The sequence below is a fragment of the Ceratosolen solmsi genome, unplaced genomic scaffold (genome assembly GCF_000503995.2).
Source record: "Ceratosolen solmsi marchali unplaced genomic scaffold, CerSol_1.0 scaffold23, whole genome shotgun sequence".
NCBI lineage: Eukaryota > Metazoa > Arthropoda > Insecta > Hymenoptera > Agaonidae > Ceratosolen > Ceratosolen solmsi.
This window is the reverse complement of record NW_011948430.1, coordinates 4,579,702-4,607,228: the sequence shown is the minus strand read 5'-3', so window position 1 is coordinate 4,607,228 and position 27,527 is coordinate 4,579,702. Positions and strand designations below refer to the sequence as shown.

General features: G+C 36.7%; 2 protein-coding genes across 2 annotated transcripts in view; both read right to left on the bottom strand.

The window, feature by feature from the left end:
• Positions 1 to 31: 31 nt before the first annotated feature.
• Positions 32 to 1,966, bottom strand: rswl (tRNA methyltransferase roswell). Its single transcript, XM_011501995.1, has 4 exons — positions 1,623 to 1,966; positions 981 to 1,545; positions 233 to 555; positions 32 to 65 (listed from the first exon to the last, which is right to left on the bottom strand). The coding sequence occupies exons 1-4, from the start codon at positions 1,796 to 1,798 to the stop codon at positions 32 to 34; spliced, it is 1,098 nt and encodes a 365-aa protein (XP_011500297.1). The 5' UTR covers positions 1,799 to 1,966.
• Positions 1,967 to 10,075: 8,109 nt separating this feature from the next.
• The window catches only part of LOC105364131 (uncharacterized), an 18,491-nt gene continuing 1,039 nt past the window's right edge, over positions 10,076 to 27,527 (bottom strand). Inside the window, exons 2-3 of the mRNA XM_011501994.1 lie at positions 26,410 to 26,579; positions 10,076 to 10,179 (exon numbers count right to left, since the gene is read on the bottom strand). Of these exons, the coding sequence (XP_011500296.1) occupies positions 10,076 to 10,179; positions 26,410 to 26,579 (274 nt within the window). The remainder of the gene's footprint in view (positions 10,180 to 26,409; positions 26,580 to 27,527) is intronic.

Sequence of the window (27,527 nt, the reverse complement as noted above, 5' to 3'; positions counted from 1 at the left end):
GTATATGTATAAATATTCTCCTAAATGTATACTACACCATAAGAGATACGTAGATTTTAAAAAATCTAACGACAAATGTCAGATTAATTTTGGAGAGTTTTTAACAAATTTTTTGTACTCATAAAGCATAATTTTAAAAAATATAAATAATGAGTTTTATTATATTATTCAAACTTAAAATTCTACAATTTAATTATTTAATTTATGTTTTAACGACATATTCATATTAAACTTATTCCTGCTTTCTCCTAATTTATTTCTATCATTTATGTCATCTACATTATCCTTAACCGTCAAGCTTTTTAATAACATTTCGCTTTTCACTTTGTTTTCTAATGATATTATTCTACTACTATACAACTTTCTTGAAGGTACATGCTTCAAAGCATCTTTCCAATCTTTAATTTGCGCATCGAGCATAATATTGTAAACATGATTTATTGTTAAATCTTTGCCAGAACCATCGCCGAATCGAAGATATTTGTCCAGAGGTAATTTCACATATTTTATATTATCTTTGATTGCTTTGGCACGTGAAATTGGTTGTTTATCACCCTGGAAAGAAATTGCACACGTCATACATTTTTATGCAGCCAATAATAATTTGAACTTGTAACAAATAATTTAACTTCGTTTTATTCGACCCGTGACTTGAAAGTAATTTGAACAAAAAATATTCATAACTTACGACATAGCCTTTTTTCAAATTTAATTCTCCAGTTTATGTAATGTCAGATTCGAATGAAAGTCAGTAAAATCGGACACGCGATATACCAAACGAAAAAGTTTTTCAATTATGACTAAATTAAATTATTCCATTTCATAAACGAGAATTGCATTAGCGATTAGAAAAAATCAATATGAGTTAGATGTGGAATTGTATAAAGTATCCCAATCAAGTTATATTCAATTTAAAAATATCTCCATCGCAAGAATGTCAAAACTAGGACTTAAGAAATAAATACAAAATATTTTTTTACCTTATCAACAAAAGCTCCAATTATATAAGTGATATTAGGATTATATTCTGTCATTTCAACATGACTATTCGATGATAAGTAAACTAATTCACTTTTGTCAAATAGTTCTAAATAAGTTTTTGTTGTAATAGTCATTGGAAAATCAACGTCAAATAATGTTGGAATATACCTATGAAGAAACTCTATAAAATCACTCGATACATCAACATTGCACATATATATATGAAATGGAAAATTATGAAGCCGATTAGCAGCATAACACTCTATGAACTGTCTGGCACAGCTTCGGCTTTCATGTATGGACATATATTTGCTAAAACTGCAATCGAAGATTATTTTATTTCCAAACATATACCCCTTGAGACAATTCCATACATATAATTTACTCATTACCGAAGGGGTAACCCTTCTTATCATAAAATTATTTCCAATTCCATACTCTAGGTGATCATCGTTAACTTTTTTAACACTCAGTTTGCTTTCATACTCTAGCCTATTTTTATCTTTTATTTCTTTTTTCTTCTCTACCTTTTTTTCCGTTAAAAAGAGATAATTGAGAAATTTCCTGAGGAAACGAATTAACAATAAACAGTCAAAGTTAATCATAAAATCAAAAGTAGCGATTAATGAAACTAAATTTACCTTCGCTGATGTAGACTCTTCAACCTAAGTAGTTGAACCCAATCTCGTGGTCTTATCTCCAGAGGCATATTATAACCACTATCCCTCCAGTTTTGTATTTCCATATCAAAAATTTTCTTTTTCTGCTGAAACTGCGGATCTTTTAAAATCTCGTCTATTTTTTTTTGTGCCATCATATCGATATATTGTTTTCTATCGTTTGGATCTCTCGGTAACTTCTCAATTGCTTGAATGCAATAGTGTACATTCGAATTATAATTGACACATGGTAAGACTTTACATACTTTTAATGCAAGACTACAACATTTCAGATTATTATTTACTATATGCTTTTGGCATAAGAGCCTTGTAATATTAAACATATTCTTTATTGTATAAATATACATATAAAGGTGTATAATTATTAAGCAAATAAAAGCTCATAAATGGTATTCTATTGTCCAAAAACGTTCATGGAGAAATATCCTAAATTTAGGTTAAATTTCTTATTTTCCAAAAAGTTATTTATATCTTCATTCAAAATTTATAAATCATAATTATTGCAAAGAATTTCAATCTATTCGACGATATCTATTGTTTTTTTGTTTTTTTTTTTTCTTTTTAACTTTCAACACTCGCACATACAAATTTACACTTTTATCTATCGGACTTCCAAAGCTGCGTGCACAAAATTCACTAATCAGTCATCGGTTCATACAATGTCGAACTTCAATACGAAATGTAATAAAATTTTACCAAAATAATGTAATTAAATGCAAAGCTTCTGTCCGTGGAATAATTGAGTATTATACTAAGCTTTTATAAAACATAAGTATTCCAGTGCAATTTTATACCGATTGTCTAATTATAAATACGCACATCTTACTAATTAATAATAAATATAACATTTAATATTGTCACATTTACCGTTTAAATTATGTATGATCAACCGCAGTTGCAGCTTGATATTATAATGCAAAAATTTCACAAAATAAAGAGTGTAAGTAATTATTTCGACGTCTTTAAATGAATATATGTAAGAATATAACAACGACAACAACGACAACAACGACAACAACAACGACAACAACGACAACGACAACAACGACAATAATAATAATAATGTAATAAATTACGTATATATTAAAACGTGTAGGGGATAAAAGTTTTATGAATTTTCTTAGATTTTACAATAATTGAATATTATAATACAAAGATTACATTCAATCTATAATTTTTTTTTCTTTTTTTCATTAATTATTTCAATGCATTTTTAGTTGTCGTGTGCGTGTGTGCGCGATGAGTGTATGCGAAATGTACTTGTTTATGGTATTTCATATGCATGATGCACAAAATAAAATATCCCTTTCTATTAAAACATTGTATTATAGGAATATACGAAATTAAAATCTGCAAATACAAATTTAGAAGAAGCAGTCGAACATTTAAAACAGCGCTTGATACAAAAAGAAAAACAAAAATGTGACTTAATTGCTTTACTTAAAAAAATTGTCAATGAACATCGACTAAAGTTAGAATCTTTACAAAAGGAAAATAATCATCTACAATCTACAATGCAAGAACAAAATCAAATGATTGAAGATTATTTAAAGATAAGTAAGATTTATATATTAATCTTTCATTCTATCGTCCTTATTTAAAATTTTTCATAAATTAATGAAATATCACAGCTTGTAAATAATATCTCACTTATACATCATAATTGTAAGACAGTTAAATTCTAGGAGAAAAACATTAATTATTATTTTTTTTTTTTTTTTTTTTTTTTTTTTTTTTTTAACGAAGCGGGAGAATCGCTTGAGCATAACGTGAATGATATTTAAAATAATAAATAAAAGTACCATCTAACACACAAACATTTATTTTCAAAAAGTTCTTTGGCGATTATTGATTTTTTCTTTGCTTAAATCACAATAACATAAACCATAGATAGCATAAGTTAAAAAAAAAAAAAAATTATTGTCGTTACAAAAAATCATACATTATAATTTAATATATATTTTAATACCGTTTGATATGTTCAATATTTTTTATTGTACAAATGATATTATAATATATGTAAGTACAATAGATTTTATTATTTTATGATTCACGTGTAATTATTTGACAATAATAATATAATGAAACAGCTCGGATGGAATAAGTAGTAACCATTTTGAAAATAAAAGTTCCAAGTTCGATTTCCGTTCGTATAAAATGTTTTCTTGCTTTTTTCGAAACTTTTTCAATTTCCAGCGACAATATAAATATAATAAATAAAAAACGGTTTTTATTATGATGGAATCGTGTGAATAAACTGCATCATTTATTAATTTACAGTTGAGGAATTGAAAAAAAAATCTGAATTTCTGACAAAAGAAAATACAAAAGTTAATGATAAACAAAGAGACTTTAGTTTCTCCGGAAATGTAAAAAATGCAATAAAAAAGGTTGGTATAATATACGTTAAATTACAAATTTATCTAATAGTTTACTAAATACCCAATATTTATTAGTCAAATTACTCGAAGAATGTAAACGGCTCTAATAATAATTTAAACAATTTTACACATCCATCATTGAACAATGAATCGAAGCCAATAAACAAGAGTCAGAAGAAATCTAAAGATCCTCATCACTTGAGGTAAAAATATATTTTAAATATATAATCAATTAAAATTATTATTATTGATAATTATTATTGTTATTATGTATGTCATGTATTTTATTCTATACAACAAAAATATAATAATTAAGTTTTATATTATACATGAATTACATTATTATACATGAAAAACAATAATATGATATTTGTAATTCCGATCGATAAAAAGACATAGAAATTATAGAATATATACCGACATAATTATTGGGTAAGCAAAACCATGAGCAGGTAAGTTATCATATGTTGGTAAAGAAATAAATTCCATTAGTAGATGTAATTAATAAGAAAGTAATTTTGATCGATTATAAATGTTGATTAAAATGTTATTCAACTTAATTATGTTAAATTATGTTTCAATATAATTATTGTACGGAAACAATATTAATTAATTAAAATAATTCAAATTAAAAATGAAACCTGTCTAATAATTTAAGAAAAATATTAAATTTGACTACAACTACTAGAAAATGTAACATTATTTGAAATTAATTTGTTTTATTAAAGTATATTGTTTCATCAAAATTGTAAATAAATTATGTATGCTTTTACTGAAAATGAATTTAATTTATATTTATCCGTAGTATTCATAAATATGAATAAACATTTACATTAAAGAATATGTAAATTAGAAATCCTAAGTATTCTCAAAACAAATTATGGCTATATATTTCAGAAACTAATGAGCATCATCTTTCCTACTGATAAAGTGGCCTTTACCTTCGTCAAATAACTTTCACCACTTGTTTATCGGCTTTTTAGACATCTGTTTAATTTTACTCTAACTGCGTATTCCAGCTTCGTGTTAAAAGTTTTGTTAATTGTAATTAAGCAGTATTAAATGATACAGCGAATACATTTTTTATAATAAGTGAACAATTTCACTCACTTTCACTTGCCGATCGTTCATTATAATGCAATCGATTCTTAATCGACATCCGACTCAATGACTTCAATGACTTCAACTAGAAAACCAGATCTTATTTTATTTGGCATTTTTATTTATAAATACTTTAAAAATCAAATCAATTAGTTTTTATGCACGGCCTAGTCCACCTAATTCACTCGTAAATGTTCATGTATTTTTCCACCAGTGTCGGTAGTAGTCATTAAGAAGAAAAAAAAACAATTTTCTTTAAATGTTTATCAATTTTAGTAAAATGGCAACTATCGAATTATTTATTAATCAATTGAAATTCTCCGATATCATATTGTCGCGTAAATCCTAGTATTAACCCATGTAAGCTCGTCATATATAAAGAAATTAAATATGTGTTTTTTAATATTAATTGTTTTACTTTTATTGAAAATAATAGTTTTCAAATGCTTGCCTTATGTTTTATAAATTTATCAAAATTATAACACTATTCAATTTTAATACATATTATAGTCATCAATTTTAATGATATATAGAATAATTAATAATTTTAGATGGCAAAATCTGGACATTATAGTCAATAGAAAAAATAAAATCGAAGACAACAGTGTTAAAGAAAGTACTGCAATTCAAAAAGAAAATGGATTCTTTAAATTTGAAAAAAGAAGAAAACTATATCGTCACGATGATGAGACGGTGGATTTGGAACACGATGACGATTAACTATTAATTTATATTTATCATCATTTATTCTCCTTAATTTCTTTTTTACAAAATACATACTCCAAGTTATTTATTCCATATAACATTGAATACAAATAGTTTTCTTACTTAATTAAAAACAAATACAGTTTGTAACAAGATACATTATGTTTATATATAGTTTAGTTTGCGGAGAAACGTACACTTTTACAATAACAAACATTTTTTGTACACAACTTTTAAATTGTAACGATGTAATAAGCTTGCTACGGCAAATGATCGAGGGCAATTAATTTAACGGCTACCTTTGTAAATGTAGAATTTTTATTTGAAATGACCAAGCTAAATATAATTGTAATATTGTAATATCATAAAAATTGAGAAGCACAGATGACATCATAAACATTTATTTATTTATTTATTATATTAATTTTTTTATGTTATTTTATTTATTAATTTTTTTTCCCTATTTTTTATTTTTTAATTAGATGATCTGCAGATATTACTTAGTAAAATATTTGCATCATAAGATGCGGAAAAAGGAGACGGGTCGAAGTAGGGTTTAGTAGATTTTAGCCGAGAAAGATATGTGGAACAAACCTACACGATACAATTGTTTTCATTTGTAATAATACAATTATCGGGATTTGTGAACAAAAAAAGAAAAAGAAATGAGAAAAGATAGCACCATTATATAAACATCATAAGAATTTTCATTTAAAGTAAACAATTTAAAATCGCTCGGTTTCATAATGAGCCACGAACGATTAATTTGGTAATGAATTTTTTTTTGTTTCTTCATAAACATCGGCTCATCGAGTCCGATGCGCTTGCTCCTACATCCGTACCTACGCGTGTGCACGCACGAACAATGCAAGTTTATTGACAAGTGTATGTTTTTCAGCGACACCGAGAGAACAATCGAGCCGATTGCGTGCCGCTGCGACAAAAACTCGTGTCGTAAGGATTTGCCGAAGGTCGTAGGCGCAACCAATGATGTGTAAAATAAAAAGTCGCTCGAATGAAGAATCGTCCCCACGGATCCAGCCCCTAGTTTTAAAAATGCGATCATGCACATGGAATCGCCGGCACAGCGTAATTAATGCCGTAATCATTAACGGAGGTCCAAGGGGCGGATCAACGCCCACGCGCAGCCCGACGCAGATGATTACAGATAAGATGAGGGGGCGACCCCGAGGGCCTCTCTCGGGCACGCGTGTCCCCATTCCCGCGTCACTTGCTCACGATCTTCCGATGCAGCGAGTTCCAGCTGTTGGTGTAGTCGATCTTCAGGTGTCCGTAAGTGCTGAGCGTCATGTGGGAGGATTTACTCTTGTATCGGATCCCCTCGTCCGCCTCGTCCACTGGCGTCTCCTCCTCCTCCTCCTCCTCCTCCATCCCATCTCTCCCAATCGACACAATCACCTCCTCCTCCTCCTCCTCCTCCTCGTCCTCCATCTCTACCTCCACCTCCATCTCCACTTCCTCGTCATCGTACGCTCTCCCGGCCTCCAACGCCCGCGTACCTCGCCGTCTCGGGTGAACCTCCGTCCTCAGCAGTGCGCTCGGACGCCGATGGTAGTAACACTCCTCCCTGCAAAAGTCGATGCGTTTACTCTTGGTGCGCGCGACCGTTGTCCGACTTTATAACGGAGCAACGCATTACGCCGCAACGATCATTCTTATTTATATTTGCCCATCTCTGTCTGGTGTAGTTGCGTTTCTATGCTCGTGTTGGATTTATTATTTATTATTTATTTTTTATTTTTTATTTTACTTACGTAGGTATCGCCGATACCAAACAGAATGCATATTCCTTTTATGGAGTATTTAATGCACACGTTTTATTTGTATTCTGTAATAATTTTTACACGCCTAGATGATATGGCAATTGATGGCGAGGCATTTTTTTGACGAGTGACGAGCATTATTGAGAGGAATAACAGTTACGATAATCCATAATCGCGTGCACGCTCTTAATGATATGCCTATTTTACAAATATCCGCATCTTTATTAATTATATTATTTTATTATGAATTACTTTAAACATAGTGGTGCAATAATTAGTGGAAGTAGGGAACATTTCATTAATTTTACCGATTACAATTACCACAACCAATTACGATTGATTAGTTTTTAACGCAAAATATGTTAAGATTGAAAATTCTATTAGTTCAATTAGCTAGTCAGTACATTAGCTTATCATTATAATTATAAATTTATTATGGATTTCGTTTAATCGAGGTCGCGTTAATTCTTCACAACATCATTGAAATACTTGGCGGTTTTTTTAATTAGAATGTTTGAATTGGATATTTAAAATTTTAAGTAAGAGCTCGCTAGAGAGTACTTATTTAGATTATACTTATGTAAACTAATTTCTCTTAACATTTACCGGACCTTCATTTTAATAGTAAAAAGGTAAAAGAGGTTTCATCTATTTTTTGCCATAGCGCGTCTAATCAAACGAACCAAAAAGTAAACAATCCAATTGCATGCAAATATTATTGTCTGTGTTTATCTATTTATCATCATATTATTAGACTATCAAGGATTCATAGAGTGGCAGCTGATTACAAACTGATAAGATAAAAGTGTTAAATTTATCAGGGAGATAAAGTGTATACAAAATCTTTTGATACTTCATTTCATATTATCTACGAAAAGTTAGGTGCTTATGAATTAAAAATGATCAACGTCCAATCGATTACTCGATAACTATTAGCTTAAAATATGTCATTTTTTAATGCACACAATTTATTGAAAAATACAATGCCGGTGATGTTGCTCTCTTCTTTATCTCCTTTATGTAAATTGTAAAATATTAAATTGTACAATAATACTCTTAGATACAATATAATCTTATAACCTAATTTGTTCTCTTAATAATTTACTTTCTTTACTTATATTTTAATGTCGCACAAACTAACTGCATAATTCCCGTGCTGATACCGCGGTCATTAAAAAGCCTAGTTGTATCGTAAATTTACGATACGAGCGATGATTATTTTAATATTGTAAATTTCTAAAATACCGTCGATATATACTAGGTATAATAATTTACTCGCGATAATAAAAAAAAAAAAAACTCCCGACAAATATACAACAACTTTTACTATCCCCTAATTTGTATGACTCGTGTTACTCGTTGCGTCGCTTTACACGCCATTATTCTATGCAGCGCAAAACAAAATTACCGTATGATTTATGGCGCGAGGACCATAAAGTACGGTGTTAGACGATTACAAAAGATATTTTTCATGTTTTTAGGAACTTTTACCGAGAAGCGCGGTAAAAAATAAAAACATTATCAATTAGCTAGAATTTGCCGCACTTTGTTTGAGCAAGTAAATTTATATAATGAGTGTGTACATTGTTGGTTGAAAATTAGTGACGCGATGTAAATAAAAATTCATTGCGTAATAATTATTCATACGAGAGTCCTGCGCCCAACACTGCATATTGAGTTTGGAATCGTCGAAGAAAAAAAGGGAGAAAAAAGGCAAACCAAAAATAACACACGGGTGCCAGCAAATCATTTAAACTAAAAACCATTATGATCGCCCGTTAATAATACGTATTTATCATCTACCTCTAATGCGATAATATTAGTCGAGTTGGGTATTTACATCAATCGATATATGTGTCGATATAATGATTCGACGTATCCCGAGTGGTGAAAGTATATATACGACATTGCTCTTGATTTGATCCACTAATCGCGAAATGGCTAGGTCAAAAATAAAAGCGAAAAGACGGGATCTGTTGCACAATCGTGACAACTCGATCGTCGTCCCCTTCTAAACGTTTAAACAATTATCTCCTCGACAAAAGCTTACTCATTAATATCGCTTAATAACTGACCGAGTTCAACGAAACGAAAGGATCGATCCTGCCGTGTCTCGTCACAAAATCCAATTGACCCCGAATTAACAATTATCAGCTCAAGCATTGTAACATTTTTCACGCGTAAATCCTTCAATTTCATTACGTTTCGGAAGTATTAAGGAGATTGGTGGTCACGCGCCATGCTAAACTCTCATCGACTCGACAGCACATCTCTGCACGGAAAAATCCGTCCCCTCCCCGCGGCAAAAAACAACAACAACATTAATAATAATAACAACGACAGTAACAACAACAAACAACACAACAACAAACAACAACAACAATAACAACAAACATCAGTGGCCTCGATTTACACCACTTGGCCAAATCCCGATCGACTCATCTCACCTCGGCCTCGGGTAGTCCATCGGTCCGGGGATGGCTTTGCTCCGCCGCCTCAGCATCTCCCTCGTCCTTAGTTCCTCGAGCGCCTCGGCTTGCTCGATCTCTGCAATAGAGGCAGCAATTAGTTGACCGTCGCCAAATTAAAGGACGCCGAGAGTAAGTACGAGATTGAGGATAGCTTATTCGGGGAAACTCGTGCCGTGGATCCTAAATGCGTCTTGAAAGTCCATTTGAGGAGGAGCAAAAAGCGCGATTAACAAAATCTGTTAAGCAGCAACGGTGGACGATTGTCATGGGCGCAAAAACCGTGACGGAAGGGGATTTGAGTTAAGGGTCTCGATTAGCGGATGTTGATGGGCGATGGGAATGTTTGAGTGGTAAGTGGGCAGGCGATGAACGATGTAGGCCGAAGCGAGAATCGTCGGATCGTCTAAAGGGAGAAAAGCCGGTGGTTAGGCGTGCTCGAGTCACTTGACACAGCGGGAGATGGTATCGAGGGGTAATGGATTCCGGGATTTAATACATTCGTGACTAGACGAGGGAAGACGATTGTGAAGATGAAACGGTGTTTATGCGACTCGCCGAGGAACAACGAGTAAGGTCGAATAAATTTAATAGCGAGACTGGACACAAAAGTGACACCGAAATGCGTAAATATATCCATCAGAGTTGTTAATCCCAGGAGATTGAAGCGACAACGGGGGTGCAATGGTGTGGGGTGGAATGGGGGGAAAGCAGAGGTAGAAGAACGAAGGAAGAGCGAACGGAGACGGTGGTGTGATCTTGTGGAAATGACGTAACAATTTACCGGTCTCGTAAAAGTCCTCGAGAGAGGAGATTTATGCTTTAATTTATGACTGTCGCGTAATATACCCTGTCGATTATTCTATTTGGCTGGCAAGTGCGAGGGGACTAGCGTATATCAAGCCAACAAACTGAAAAAAACATCGCTAGCAGGTGCGCTAAAGTTGGCCCGATCGATTAATTTCCATCTCCCCCGCCCCTCTGCGTTTCTCGAACGAACGTACGACAAATTTGCAAGATTAAGCGTAGATTGATCAGGATGAGAATTGTGCCGCTGTCTTAGGTGAGGACTGTCCGCGATCGATGCCGTTCACCTTATGGACTATGGCTCGTTATTTTGCGCGACTGCTCGATGAAGATGCGCACGGCACGGCCGAGAATCTCTAAAACGCAATGGGATTCGCACGCAATTGGACTTTCCGTACTCTCATCCGTCCGATACTTTAGTGCCGCTGAACTCGCGGGGCGGCTGCTCCTATTTCCGCAATCTTTTGGCGACTTACTGCTGAAAAAGTTCCGGTATTATTAAAGCGATTAAGGGCTTATTGAGACGGTGTTTATGTATTTTGTATGAGTTTGTGCGGCAGCGCACAGTCGGGACGACGTAATGCACGAAAATAATAGGAGGCAGCGTGTGTGTATTAAGTACCCTCGGTCGTGTACTACTTTCCTTTTGAGATGTGTACTACTTTGGGTTGGGATGGCTGTGTTGCACGTATCTCTTTTGTAAATATAAATTACGGCAAATAATTTGAGGGAATAAAGTCATTCTCTTCGTTAATACGATGAATTTGCATTAACATCGCGAGCGACGTATACTTTTCTATTTCAAAATCATTGCATTTCATTGTTTTTGCCATACTCTGGCTGCAAGGGACAAGAATACTCGTCCGCAAGTAGATCGAAATGTTGCGATTATGCTTTGGGTACTTGAGGTAAATGATTTTTAATTAAATTTGATTTAGCAAGCCAGCTCGGGGCTTAAGAATTTATTTATTAAGAATTAAGAATTTCTGTACAACACGACAAGTTACAATAACGTCTCGATGCCGTTGCAATGTGAACTAAAGACCATTACCTTCGACACTTATAAAATTCTATAATGCCAATACGTTCTCGAGATAAAAGTAAAAATAACGAAATCTCGAGCTTATAAATTTTTAAGCAAGGCGAAGTCGAAAAATGGCTTTTTATATTAAAAACAAAGGGAAACCGATGTAGCAATTAGCATAAATTTTATGGACCGCGGATGTGCCGCAAACGTATATTTCAAATAAATTTCGCCTGTATTTATTAATAAGAAGCGAATGACGTTTATCCGTCCCAAGTTGCCTTTCTCGTGCACAGCGTTAATTAATTGATGAAAAAAGAAGAGAAGTAAAAAGACGAAGAAAAACCATTGAGCGCGCCGTTGAACTTTCAGACGTGGAAAAAGTAAAGTTGAGCTATAAGTAGAAAGTGGCCGTCAATGGCCATTAGTTGGAAAGATTTCGATGAAGACATTCGATGGAAAAAAAAAACAACGAAGCATACAATTGGATAGAAGTGAGCGATGAAAGTGAGCGGCTGGATGTCTGCCGCCGATCCATCGATCGCCCGAGCAGTCGCGTCCGATCACAGTGTTAAATAAACGTTCTCTCTCTCTCTCTCTCTCTCTCTCTCTCTCTCTATCTATCTATCTATCTATCTCTCGGCTACCCTCCTTTTCCCATCAAGTTTCTCTAATTTGAGGTCGAGCGAGGCCCTCGCGAATCACTAAATAGTTTCCTCGTCCAAAGGTATTAAGGATTTCGCCGGTCCATTCCTATGCGAGTCTCATTCGTCTTCGAACTCGTCTTTCCCCCCCCCCCAAGAAAAAAACCCACCCGCCACCACTCTTTAAATGTCGCGAATTTTCGATCGATCGGCCGGCATCGGAGCTGAATTTTCCCGATACTCTTCTCCGTGGACGAACGTTCCCTGAGCCAATCCGTCCATCGCTGGCGAAAATCAAACTTACCGAGAGCTCGAGATCTTGGATATCTCCACCTCCCGCGTCAACCACCCCCCGAAAACTCCTAGATTTTTCATCCAAAGCAATGGTTAACGGCAATGGTTAACGGCAATGATTAACGTCTTACGGCATCACCGATCACGCATTTACCAACATAGACGCACGTACCTCCACTGGGAATATTGGCCAGAGTTTGGTTATACAAATTGTATATTGAAATTCTCCTCGTTCGAGCTCACTCAGGTGGGTTGCGGAGAGAGGTGGTGATGGGGTGTGGGGAGGAGGAGGAGGAGCGGGGATGCCACGCGTGCTTCGATGCGTCGATTTGGTGAAGCTGACAAAAAGCCGGGGAAAGCGTGCTCCTTTCTAACTGAGCGGGTCACCACCATCCCGACGTAGTCCAATCGAGGAAATGTAATTTCAGCCAATAATAGTTAGGTAAACGTTCGATTAAATGCCCTAGCGAGCGCATCCGTTGATTATTTTTATCCTGGCTATCTCGGGACTCGACGTCTCGTGTTCCCCAGTCGCACGACAACAAGCACTCGAGCGTTAATCGCTCCGCTCGAAAGAAACGTGATGTTTTTATGGTACAAGAAGAGTATGAGCAGGGAAGGAGGGGAAAAAAAAAGATTCGTAAGATTATCTTTTAATTGCTGCAGACCGAAATAATAGTCAAATTCGTAAGTGGCGTGAAGCCGCTTATTGCGCGGATAAAGAAAAAGCTATCGATGATCTTTTGATAAAAATATCTGTTAATCGAGTATGGCTTATCTTGGGGAAAAGTTTATAACGATCCTTTAACCTTATTTTTATAAGGGACGACTGTTTTCTCGATTGTTTTCATGCAATGTGCCGGCTTTCGTAATATCGTCAGACACGCGCACGCACGCACGAACGCACGCACGCACGCACGCACAAAAGTCATGCGTAAACGAGCGTAAAAATTGTCGTCGTATTGCTTGCTTTACCGTGGCAAGATTTTCATACAAAGTGGAATTGCCGTACCCGTACCCGCGTCTGGAGATTGAAACTGACATTTTTCTCATCTTGCAACGACTACGAACGAGATTACGAGATCAATTGGTCATACGCGATACCAACGGGACGCATTGACGAGCGACTAGAGTCGATCGCCCATCCCAGGCATTTCATGGAAAATTTTGCGCGAAAGTTGTTGTTATTGTTGTTGTTGTTGCTGCGCACTCATCGATCAAATGCCGTCCCATGGTAAAAATTAAACGCATGCACGAACGAGCGGACAAGTAAGAAAGTTAATGGATTAAGATGTAAATATCGCAGGTAATCGAGCTCGAAGATGGCGGCAAGTGAAAATCTTGACCCTATTCGAAATCCTTCGTATTCGTATGGTGGAGGGGGAAGGGATATAAATAAAAAAAAAAAAAAAAAAAAGCCAAGGAGGCAACGAAAGCGACATTTTAACGGACAGTATTAGGCCAACGGATTATTAGGTAAAGCTTGGACGATGCACATCTTCGAAGCGTGGCTCGCGCCTTCGTCGGACCTCTTCTAGGAACTAATAATGGCAAGTAGCGGAACGCCAATTTTAAAGAAAGCTACGAATAAAATTGGTTGGGCCATTGCCGGCATTCGTGACCAATAGCCTCGCCTCCTACCTTCGCCTACTTTTACCCGCGGAAAGGCCGCTGCGGTTGGTGAAATTTTAGGAAATAGTGGGATCCCATACACGCCTAATGGGACATTCGGCATAGTACAGCCAAGCAAACCACGTGATCAACGTTGATGGGTAAATTTTTCATTTCTTTTTTTTTTCTTTTCTCTTTATTTTTTTTTATTTTTATTTATTTATTTATTTATTTATTTTTTATTTTTTTTTAATAATTCCCAATGGCGAAGAGACTGGGCGACGATGGAATTGTAACGGTCGAGAGCGGCTTCGTAAAAGTCCCCATGTTCCATTAGACATTGTATATAAACGAAATTGATTTATGTAATATAATAGCGTCACTCTCCATGCCCATTACATAAAATGTATTTTCATCACGAGTGAATTCATTATGTGGATAGATTAGCATTTTTCCAATGTTTTTTCTTCCGTTTTTCATTTTGTTCGAAATAATACGACGGCTTTATTGTAGCATTACATTTAATATCGGCACTTAGCCGTGATAAAATTAATTCCGTGCCAGCAAGTTCTTAGAAATTTGCGTATCCAATTCACGCGGTCGCTTATGATGAGTTTCGCGGTTTATCGCGATTCTTAATCCAGACAGAGACAGCGAGAGAGACAATGAGAGACAGTGAGAGTGAGAGAGACAGTGAGAGTGAGAGAGACAGTGAGAGTGAGAGAGACAGTGAGAGAGAGAGAGAGAGAGAGAGAGAGAGAGAGAGAGAGAGATGGAAGTGATTTGTCGGGGAGGGGTGGGCAAAGAGGAGGGAGAAATAATCTTCAGAGATCCCGAGAAGTCAAAATAAAAGACAATATTGTTTAGCAGTTACGTCCTCTCTCCAAACGAAAGCTTAAATGATCGAAAAGATTATCGTATCGCATCGTCTAGATAATATTTTCCTCGTTAACTTGCTTGGCTCTTTCTCTCTCGGTCGTCGATAATGCATCTAAAAAGTAGCATTACAATAATTATGGGTCTTTCACGTATTTCGAAAGATTTCCTTAACATAATGCGCCGAGAGAAAGATGCTTTTCAAAAACCTCGCATGCGTCTAATGTGCGCATTAATAAATAACGCAACGTTAATGTTAAAAATTATATTTCCAAGAACATTTTAATGATATCTTACTCAACGTTTTCGTTAATTCCAAATTAATTCCGTACCGCACACATTATTTTTTCATTCTCTTTTTTTTCTTTTTTTTTCTTCTTCTCCTTCTTTCTTTAATACACGAATACACTATACAATGTGCAACATTTTCAGTTACGAAGTCATAAATTTTAATTATATGAATAATATGTTGTTACAATAGCTCCATTACTGCGACTGGCTTCCTTCTTCTTTATTTATTACGGGGTTAATGGGGGGGGGTGCGGGGGAGGGGGCGGCTGCAGTTAAGTGCACACAATCCGATTTATATCAGTTACTTCATTATTCACGGGAACTTTCAAGTTAAATTAGCCAGGATTCCACGTCCACGTATCATTTTTTTTTTTTTTTTATTTGAATTTAAACTCCATCAAGTTTTCCCGATAAATATATCTCCGCAGAGTTCAACGTTTCTTTCGTGTTTTTCCTATTTTAACGCCCAAATTTAACTACAAGCTCAGCATGCTAATTATAATAATCCTAATTCTCTCGTACAATCGTCAAACATTATACGAACAAATTCCTTCGTATTGGCGGTAATGCGAACAGAGTTTCACAATTTTCGATTCTCACCTATTGCCAACAATTCGCTAGAAAATCATCGATACATTCTCTAACTATTACGGTCACTCGACCAAAAGACATTTTGCAAAGTCTCCAAGTCCAACCTTATTTATTTAAGCGCTCATTCGAGCAAACGAACCCACGAACCTAGTGTATCCAACACCATGAACGAGAATTGCTTACAATGCCAATTTGTACATTAAATTTCACATAGACTCTTTTCTCCCCTCCACTTCCCGTCTTTCATCATCGGCGCTTAGCGCCGCCTCGTCCGACCCTTTTTCCCGCGACTCAATTCCAGCGCGAGTAACCGTCGGTCCTCGTCTTTTACTTGAGAGACCGCTCGTCGGTCTCAGCGTACGCGACTTCTCCCCCCCCCCGCACTCCCTCCCACCCTCTCCTCTCCTCTCTTCATGCCCGTGGAGCGAGTGACGCAAGGGAAAACGTCTCCCGAGGCTCGCGGCAACTCGCCCCAAGGACGCATTAGTTAGTCCTACTCGCCGGTCGTTTAACGATTCGTAGGCTTGCCATTTCCGAGTTTGTACCGAGCTCGATCGAAGGCTCCTACACGGACGCGAGGTCGTATGCATGTGGGACGACCAGTAAAATTCACGCTACTCGCAACCGTGAAAATTAAGAAGCGACTTGGGCAATCCGTAAAAACGTTCTCCGCTTAGCACCGCACCTACCGATTTAGCGATACGGGAAGAAGATTCTTTTACCGCGGATCGATCGTGCACTCGTTAATCGACTTAATGTGCTTAGACCGGCCATTGCTTTCTAAGATAGATCATACTCCCTTCAGGCTTATGTCTAATGGGAAATTATACATTCGGACTAATTCTGACATTGTTCGCCGCTCGATTAAAAGACCAAATTGTTTTTGATGATATGAACCATATCATGTGTGCACTTTGATACTACGAGCATATCAATCATCAAGTATGAATGGCAATGTACTTGTCGTGTAGCGTTTGTCATTGTCGTATCGTAAATTGCTTTTGAAGTATTGGCTAATACAATTCGAGATTACATTCGCAGAATTAGATAAGAGCATAAATCATTTGGTTATCGCTCGACCCGTGCATTACATTTACGCAATTCACCTGGAAATTGAAACTCTTAATGACAAATACTAAGATCGTTGATTGGCGCGGGAGGAGGGAAGACTGAAAAGATAGACGCGATAATTGCGAATAACAGGATTGAAATAGACTCTCGTTTCAAATGCTTCGTTGATATTAAAAATTATTCGAATTCTTTGTGGCCTACTGGAGCTTCGCTTGTCCGTTCTCATTTTAATTAATGCACACGTACGTTTAGTTGATTGCGATAATTACGCAATTTATGGCAATCCAATCCACTTGGCTGGATAGCTCCTTCATGTTTCATCGTTGCTCCATGTAATAATAAGAAGTCAATTTGAACGTGACGAGTTTTTTGAAAGGCCAGCGTTGAATGTTTGCTTTTCTTTTATTTATGAAAGCCATAATTGCTTCCAGGGAATTAATATCCTTGATATGTTCTCGGTGTACCATTTAGATAAAGCAAAAAACAAGCAAGGAATGCGCTTTATTTTCATTGACCCGAAGGGTGAACTAATTACTTTTGATTTCTTTTTGTACAATGTATGGGCAATCTGGTGCGGACCAAATGATCCAAATAATTTCATAAACTTTATAGTCGAGATTTTTAGCTTGCTAGATCAACTCTTGTGAAACTATTATAAATTGATCTTCCACATTAAGCAATAAATAAAAGACTTTTGTAGGATTTAAGAAAAATTAAGAAAACGTAAGGACTCTTGTGTAATTAATGTATGGTACACACGAAGCAAAATCTCATTGACACAATACAGTGCGTAAATTAAGCAAAACAATGTGAAATGCTAAATTGATTCCAAACTTTCCTCAACGTTTATTCGCACATAAGCAATTCGAATAATGCGTCAAGATTAAGCCAACTTTTCCTAATAGAAATTAATCTTCTTTATATTCGACATACGGCCACACCAATCGTTAGCATTGCATTGTAGAAAGTGACAGCTATCGTCATTTATATGTGAGAATAAACGTTGCGATTGGGAGACGAGACGATTCGATGCATTTTGACGAATAATATGCTTTGAATAATGGCCGCATAAAATAAAAGACTCATTTTTCTTTTTCCTATTTTACATCCATCAGCGGCATTTTGAATGCAAACAATTTGCTAATAATTCAACTGGAATGATAGTCGTGGGAATGTAGGACTAAAATGAAAAATAAAACCGATACAATTGCACAAATGTGAACAAAAACATAATCTTAAAATGTCGCTTAATCAGAATTGTAAATCCTTTCTTTTTAATCCGTTTTTTTTTTTTTTTTTTTTTTTTTTAATAGTACAAAACTTCTTCGTATGTTGAGTTTTGAAACGGGACAATATCATTTCGAATTTACGTAAAAAATAGGAGAATAAACGAGCGACAATAAATTAAAGTTAATAATAGAACAAAGGAGTACAAAGTTTTGTTCTCTTCGGTGAAATTCAATGCTGCGTGTATTTTTACGGTACGCGGAACTTTCATGGAAAATACGAGGAAATGGGGAATCCAACATGTAAACGGATTTATATGGTTAGGTGAAATTTCGCAACTTTTTTTTTTTTTTTTTTTATAAATAATAATGTAAACGCAGTAGTTTCCGTTATTTCGCTCAATTACAAATGTCATTTACATGGTGCACGTTAGTTCCAGGTGTTTTACCACATTCTATAGATTGGAATAGCAAATTCCCTTTTAACCCAACTCCTTTCTAACTTTCAACGACGTTTTCGATCGTACTCACAAGTGTGGATATAAATATAAATAAATATATATATATATATATATATATATATATACGTAGGTATCTTAATTTACGAAAGTTTTTATTACGCATGAAAGTAATCGCACGTGCCTTTCTATAAGCGTGCAGCGCATTTGAAATATTCGCAAAAACAAATGATGTATTGTATAGATGACATTTAACAAGTTTGAAAGAAGTTGCCATTCACGTATAAAGTAATGAAGCAATTACACTACCATACCATTTATAGGGAAAAGTAAATAGAAACATCTCACACATACCAATGCGTTTCTTGTTTTCAACTCGTTCATTTCGATTTTAGCAAAGCCAAGTTTTCTAATAATATTTAATCAATTCAATTTAGACTTTTCTGACAAAACTATAGAACTTGTTTTAAACGTGTAATATCGAAAAATAAAACTGTCCAACCGATTATAGAGAGAAAAATATAAAAGTATATAAAATAACATAAACACTTGGTTTATTGACCAACTTATAGAATCCGCCATGTAGAATTCAAAGAATTTTATTAGATCACAATTTATCGACTTTTGACAATAACAAAACATAAATAAGCATGTTTTTAAATAGGCTTAAAAACTTGTTTTCTTTTATCCCAACATTATTACCATAAGGCGGCGACTGTCATCTCGATATTGGAAAATTGAGAAAAATCTACAAATTTGTTCGTCTCTTCATAATATAAACTCCTTTTTTCATATACCGATTAATCAATCTCATCTTCATCGACATTGCATTATCATAAAATTATAATTTCAAAGAATCTCTTAGAATCAACTTAAAATTATTCTTCTAGCAGCAGAGTCCGAGCATCACATCCTCAAATTTCTAATTGAAAACTTCGATTTAGTGGCTTGAATTACATATCAAATACGACATTCCAAACGTTTGAAAGAAGTGTTGTTATACGTTCCATCGACTAATATTTCACGGTGTATTGAGCAACAGCACGTGACTCGACGAGAGATTAATTCTAAATATATTATCAATAACAACACACATTCAAACAACATATCGGCCGCGTTCATATGCGATTTGAATCGTCCAATGACCTACACATCGAAAGATCTACAAAACGAAAATTCAATCGCACGATGCCGTTTTGCCTCATATATTTTTTTTTTTTTTTTTTTTTTTTTTTTTGCTCACCGAATAATCGCTTAATAATGCTCGAGCCGCCAGGATCGACGGGGACTTCCTCCTGTAGAAGCTTCGCCTGCAAATTCATTGCATCGAATGCAATATCGTTCCGTTAAATGCGCGCTTTCCGGTTCTGGTTTAACGATGGGCGTAGCTAAGGTTTTCATGACTCGAATTTCACCGTCACGCGCAAGTAGTAATCCGCTGAAAAGTGTCAGTGACGATATCTTTAACAGAGAGAGAGATACGTAATCTGACATCTCTTTTCTCACTCTGAAGCTGAACGATGATACTTGTTAAAAACCGTAAAAATCGTCAAAATGATCGCCAAATGAAAGTGTGTGCATTAATTTGCTTATTGGTTTTCGTTGATCAAGTCGGAAAAGCCAATCGAAAAAAAAATTGGAACATTGCCAAAGAGACAAAATTTTTCATACATTTATAATCGATTTTATAGATATTATATATAAGCTGGATCTCTAAGTTCTCCTTACTATTAACATTTAGCGATGATTTTGGAAATGATAATTGCCTACCTTGTGATCGTGCAATAGAAGCCACATTCGACACGTCCAAAAATACTTTTTCGAAACACGAAGATTTATTTCTTTTTTTTTGTTTTATAAGTGCCTCTTCAGAACACGACGAATAAAGTTTTGATCAATGTTTCATAATAGCCTTTACGTCATTAATTCAAACGTTAATCGAGCACACCAAGAACTTGTATAATATTTGGTTGCCTTTTTATTGGCATTTTATCGATTATTAATATTCATGAAAAACAAAGGCCGTCTCGTACAAGCAATTTTCAAATGACCCGTAATAGACATAATAATTTATTGCACCTATTAAAAATATAGCTAAAACATAATGCTCGTAAAGTGGAATGAGAAGCCACCGGCTACACCGTAAGCCTTACAATTCTATTACACTACAATACTACAAAATATAATGAAATTCTTAATAAAAACAATAAATAAATAAAAAAAAAAAAAACAGTCCACTAATTACATATCTTCTTATGTCTATTTCTTCTTCTTTTCATTACGCTTATAGTTTGATCTATTTTGTTTTTTTTATTCCTCGAGTGTCAAAATGTGTTTGGAAATGGATTTTGAGAAAAATAAAAGAAAAAACAAAACACGACAATAATTACCGATTACTTCCAGGGGGCGATTCGACTTAAATTTTAACGGCGACAGTTATGACCGTAAGGCACGAATTCGACGACATAAATCAGCCGAACCCGTTCTCATTAGAAAAGTGCTTCGTTACACTCGGCAGGCGTCTGTCTCGAGACTATTTCATTTCGTAAATTATCGCCGAGCTCTACACAGCGACTCCAAATCTCCTTGTCAGTCTCGCGTTCCGGCAACCTATCTGGCTCCCATTGGGGCGAAAGGAAAAAAGTCAGACAGACCACTGGAGTTCGTCTCGTGTTCGTCATAAAAGAAAAAAAAAAGAAAAAAAAAAGAAGAAGAAAAAGAAGAAGAAAAAGAAGAAGAAAAAGAAGAAGAAAAAGAAAGAAAAAAGAAAGAAAGAAGGAAAGAAAGAAAGAAAGGAAAGAAAAGCCTTCGAGTCGTATGGTATATTACAAAAAGTGAGACTGCCAAGTCTCTATACTCTCGTTGTGAAGCTTTGAAGGCGGCGATGGCGCGTTGTCCGGGCAGCGCGTTAAACTCGATTGCCGCGAGGAGAAAAGAGAAAACGCGCACGCGCCACGGCTACGTGACCTAGACACTCGAGGTGGCGAGGCTCGCCAGTCGCCCCATGCTAAATGGACGGGAGGAAGATCTCCGAGGGGAAGTTTCGAGACTCGGCCTCGTTTCACGATTTCACTCGAGCGTTTTCGCGGGAGCGGGGAGGGGCCGAGAGCGCTTTAAGAAACAATGCCGAAAACTCGTTAACGGAAGATTTCGAGAGTTATAACGAAGCCCGAGCTTGTCGATAAAAAGAACGGGAGCTGGAAGGATCGAGAAGAATTTTTCATTCTCCCGATTCATAGCCCGATTGTCGTCTAAGAGCTTTAAAGCTCAACTTGCGAATGCCATTTGCGTAAATTTGTAAGAGCGTCTTTTATCAGTTTGTTGTTCCGTCGACCGCGATGGCAGGTGAATTCGAAAAAAAGTCTCGATCGATCGTAGTCATTCCGACACACCACCGAGGCTTGATGAATTATTTAAATTGATTTCGGAGACGCGCAAGGAAAACTCAATACGACGACAATGAAACGCCCAAAACTTTAAGGGCCATTTTTAAGTTTTATTTTTTGAAACGTAGTAATGGTAATATCCAGGTAAATGAAATCAGCCGTCGCAATTCGTGGCGAAAATAGGTCAGACATGGAAAAGACAGATGGTCTTTCAGTGGATGTGAGCAGAAACGGCAACAGAAATTGACATTTTTTTTAATTAATTAATTTGAATTTAAGGTGAAACTCAGATTGTACGCATTGAATTTTAAAGAATTTTAAAGGCTACGACGTCTGCTCCCATTAAATTTATAACATAAAATGTCCGTTTGTGTAAATTATTATAGAAAAAGAGCAAATGAAAAAACGACTGGTCAAGACATGAAAATAATTTCTATATCTATTGCAATGAATAATCGCTTCGATCCAATGTAAATTACCATTATAATTTCAGAATAAAATGTCAGATTTCTAAAATCCTCTCTCTACACGTTGACTTAAAAATAGAAGTATTTGTAGATTTTAAAGTCTGATGTTGTCGACAATTAAGACACGAATTTACATATTTAGATGAAGAGAGAAAAAATAATACAAGTCAGTAGATAGTTATTAATATGTTTTCATGAATTATGAATAACATTTTCTAAAAATATATAAAATTATAGCCAACTACTTGGATATGAATTACTTACTACGAGATTATACATCAAGGAAAGCTTGCACTGAGCTAGAAAATATTTCTAATTAAATTATACTTGTTTAACCTGATGTTAGTATTAGTATTAGAGCATTTATTTTTCTAATACTAATACCGACGCTGGCAATTCGAGTTGTAAATAAAACAATCATTCTACGTATTCCATAATAGATAACAAATTCATATTTCCAGTTGTTTGAAATATCATCGATTGTTTATCATTAAACTTCTTCTTTACTCATTATAATCACATCCGATTTCAATATATTATCAGTGGGTACAGCGAAATATTGGTGCAACTAAGACTGTGGAGTATTAAAAAAATCGATAATTAAACATTAAACTCCGATGGGAGAGTCATTTTTTTTTTTATTTTTCAAATTTCATCAGCAACGTTTCGACATCAATTTATGTAACAAAAAAATCTCTATGAAAATATATACGTCTTTTCTATATATATATATATATATATATATATATATATATATATATACACGTAAACTTAGATATAAATTTTTTTTTTTTTTTTTTTTTTTTTTTTTTTTTTTTGAATAATCGATTAAAATATTAATAATTCATGAATAAATATATACCGAATTAATCGTAACACTGCAGTGGCTTTTTAAAATATTCTAAAATAAATATTACCATGTCGTTCGATTTCGTAAAATGTTAATCAAATTGCAATTACACCTAGACGGCTGAATAAATGTACAGCTTTTCAAAGTCTTGTCAAATTAGAATTCATTCGATACAATTTTACGTAGCCTATGTCGTTCGTTAAAAATAACGCTCAATAAATATTCACATCACAATAATTATCGTTTATAGAATGTATAGAATCTTTTAAATATTTGCCCACTGAAATATTTTGATTTCAGATCGGAAGTTTGATTTCACATTTCCATACAAACATCAATACTTATAACTTGTGAATTAACAATTAACGAACGAACAAATGCCCATCTACAACAAAGTATTAAAACTTAAATGGATATCCCATGGATTGCACCTCCTTACTCTATACCTTACCCTGTTTTTTACTCATACGTGACGTTTCGCGAAATCCGTAATCTCGGCGCTTAGATAATTAATTATCCGTGTATTTTTAGCCGAACAAAATATATGAAACCCCGAAGGCGAAATACACGAGCCGAATTCGATTTTTCGACCGGTTTAATACAAAATAAAAAATGAAAAGATAAAAAAAATAAAATAAAATAAAAAAAAACGCGCGTTCCACTTTCCCATAAGCTGCGAAGTTTGCTTTCTTCTCATCTTTATCGCCTCTTCCGCGATCCCCACCGCGTTGACGTCCTCCCGTGAAGAAGCCTATGCAATTTCTTTTTTTGCTCTCCAGCGGCGCGAAAACAAGCGGCGCGAAACAATGGACACTTTGTTTATTTACAAATGCCAACTGCGTCTAGCTGGTGGCAACGCTTCCGAGGGAACGGCATCCTCGTGGCTCCGGCTGTCTCACTCCAATCGTTAACAACGCGCAATTAGCATACGCCGCCGCGCACCGTGCAAAAATGACGATCGGTCCTCGGTGAAACGAAGCCACGCCTTCTCCATATTTCTATTTCTCATTGAGCTTATTACGCACGTGCTAGGCTCGCACGACAAGTCGCACGCAATTTCTCCTCCTTCCTCGAATGCTTTCCGAGCTAATCAATCGCTTATTATATCCCTCGCCGCGTCATCCGATGACGGCTTCTCTCGCTTTCCTACGCATCGATTACGACCTCGATTCTCGACATCTACGACCGCACGCTACGATGATCTCGCTTACTTATGGCATCCAAATGGATTTTTGTGCAACAATGCCATTGCCAACAATTGCAAAGTATCGTAATGACAAACTACCTAGTGCGCAGCGAAGATAGAAGTTTCGACGAGGCATCCACAGCGACGCCATTTCCCCTCAAGAAACTCGAACCCGACTCCCAGCAAACATCCCCGGGAATTATCGATGGCCCACCGCATCCAATGGACGCCCGAATTTCCATTATTCAAACACTCGTACCTCAGCCAATAAGTATGCCATTAGGGATTCACGCAAGCATTATGCATCGGCTATCGTCTGAAGCTCGTCGAGTCGTCGCCGTCGCCGTCGTCGTCGTCGTCGTCGTCGTCGTCGTCGTCGTCGTCGTCGTCGTCGTCGTCGTCGTCGTCGTCGTCGTCGTCGTCGTCGTCGTCGTCGTCGTCGTCGTCGTCGTCGTCGTCGTCGTCGTCGTCGTCGTCGTCGTCGTCGTCGTCGTCGTCGTCGTCGTCGTCGTCGTCGTCGTCGTCGGGAGGAGGAGGAGGAGGAGGAGGAGGAGGAAGAGGAGGAAGAGCACACGGCCTCGCGACCGATCCAAGTAGAACGCCATTATTCGGTCTAGTTGGCCGAGGGGCCGCTCTCGGTGAGAAACCCACTAGGTGGAAGAGGCCAGACGAGCTGGCGTCGCGACTTCCCTTTTCGCCTCCTTCTCCTCCTCGCTTCCGTTCTACGGACGAAAGTGAACTCACGTCGGGTGGGAAAAGTGCGCGAGGGCGGAGCGATCGACGCTCGAGCTGTATAAATAATCAAGAGGAAAATGTGCGAGGTTCGGGTGCAACGACTGAGGTGCAATTATCATCGCATTGCGTAGCCTATGATTTCTAATAAGCGATTATTTAAGGATCTCAATGAGAGATTGGGCTTTTCTTTTAAATCGATCGCCAATTACTGATTCGATGGATTTTAGAAATTCCGAAGCGAATGGAAGAGCAACGAGGGCGAGCGGTATTATTAGCGCGAGCCTTGCCCGTCCTTGCCCATCTGTACCAAACATGCTCTTATCGCCCGAACTCGTTTGCGACATTTCGACTCGAACTTGCGAATCGTGTTTATTGACTGGCGATTATGGGGATTCGATCTTGATCCACCGCTTTCGCGCAAACATCGTGGATGTAAAGTTAAGGCTCGCGCGTTAGTTGGGAAAGCCAACGGCAATGGCAATGAGTGACGACGAGCCGCTGCTAATTGTCCCGATGCGCATCCGGAGTATGGACGATCCTCCGCGATCGACGAACGCGCAAACTCGACGGCCCAACCGGGGAATACTATTCATCAGCTCTTGGCGAAATCTTCGCCTTGAGAGAATAACGGAGAAATAAGCGAGAGCCTCGATCGCTCGCGTCCTTGAACGCGTCTCATCGCCCACGGAAACAGACGACGGAGAGCCGACGTCGGGCCTACGGCTGTCTATGCTTGGAGGTTTATGCGCAAGAAGAGGAGCGTCTCCGGGAGTATCTAGACACACGACTTACCAGAGAGGCGAGTGTAGAGGGGCACCGGGGCCGTGTAATGGGACTCATCATCCTCGTAGGTCGGCTGCTGGTAGTAGTAGCCATTGCTCACTGGCCGGGGCGGCCGGAAGTAAATCTCCTCGACGCTAGCCGGGGCATCGTAACCCGGCTCCCTTATTGCCGAGGCGTACCTGCAGGCAGGATTATCGAGCGTTAGCCGAGGCTACCGATCGAGGTCGAATTACGATTGGGCAGGTTGGAAAATTGGATTTCCATTAAAATTTCAAGTTTGCAATATTGACGCGGACGTATGCGTACGTATTATTCGCAGTTTGCCCGTGGCAATGTCGAGAGCACTCGTTGACTCCGCGCTGGACTAATAAATTTGATCATCATGTTCTTCTTCGACAGGATCAAGGTCTCGCCTTAAAGCTCTTTAAAGTGTCAATGAGGCCGGGGAAACCTGGTAGCCTGGCACGCTAATGCAACCTGCTCTTGAAAAACCTGCTACGACGATAATGATTTATATTAATTGTCCTTTTTCGCGTTAATACGGCTAATTTGCGGTTTGATTTATGACGGACGTTTGAGAAGAGAGAAGTGCTATAAGCAAAGTGGCCGTGAATGCGGTTAGAGCGTAATTATCGGAGTCGCGATATGCACATTATCTAAAAATCGCTAAAGAGAGAAAGAACTAACTGATAATTTGCGAGCTGAGCTCTGTGTTCTCCTCGTATATATGCATTTCTTTTCATTTCTTTTTTTTTTCGTTTTATTTTTTGTTTATCAAATTCCGCGCGTCAAGACGCGTGCACGAGTAGTCGTGCGGAACTATAATTTTCGGACTTTCTAGCTTCGCCTCCTTAGTCTACGTGCACATATACATATTGGCAAAGTCAAATAATATCCTAGCGCCAATGGCTGACGCACTCTTCTCTCTCTCACTCTCTCTCTCTCTCTCTCTCACTCTATCTCTCTCTCTCTCTCGGCGTACGCGCGCGCTTTGATGGAAAATGAAAGTGAAGTTTCGCTTTAGATTATATAGTGCATGGAAATATAATTAACGGCTCGGCAGGTTACGTTTCCGATAAAAGTCGCCTTCTCCGCTGTAATTGAGATAGATGTATTAAACTACATAA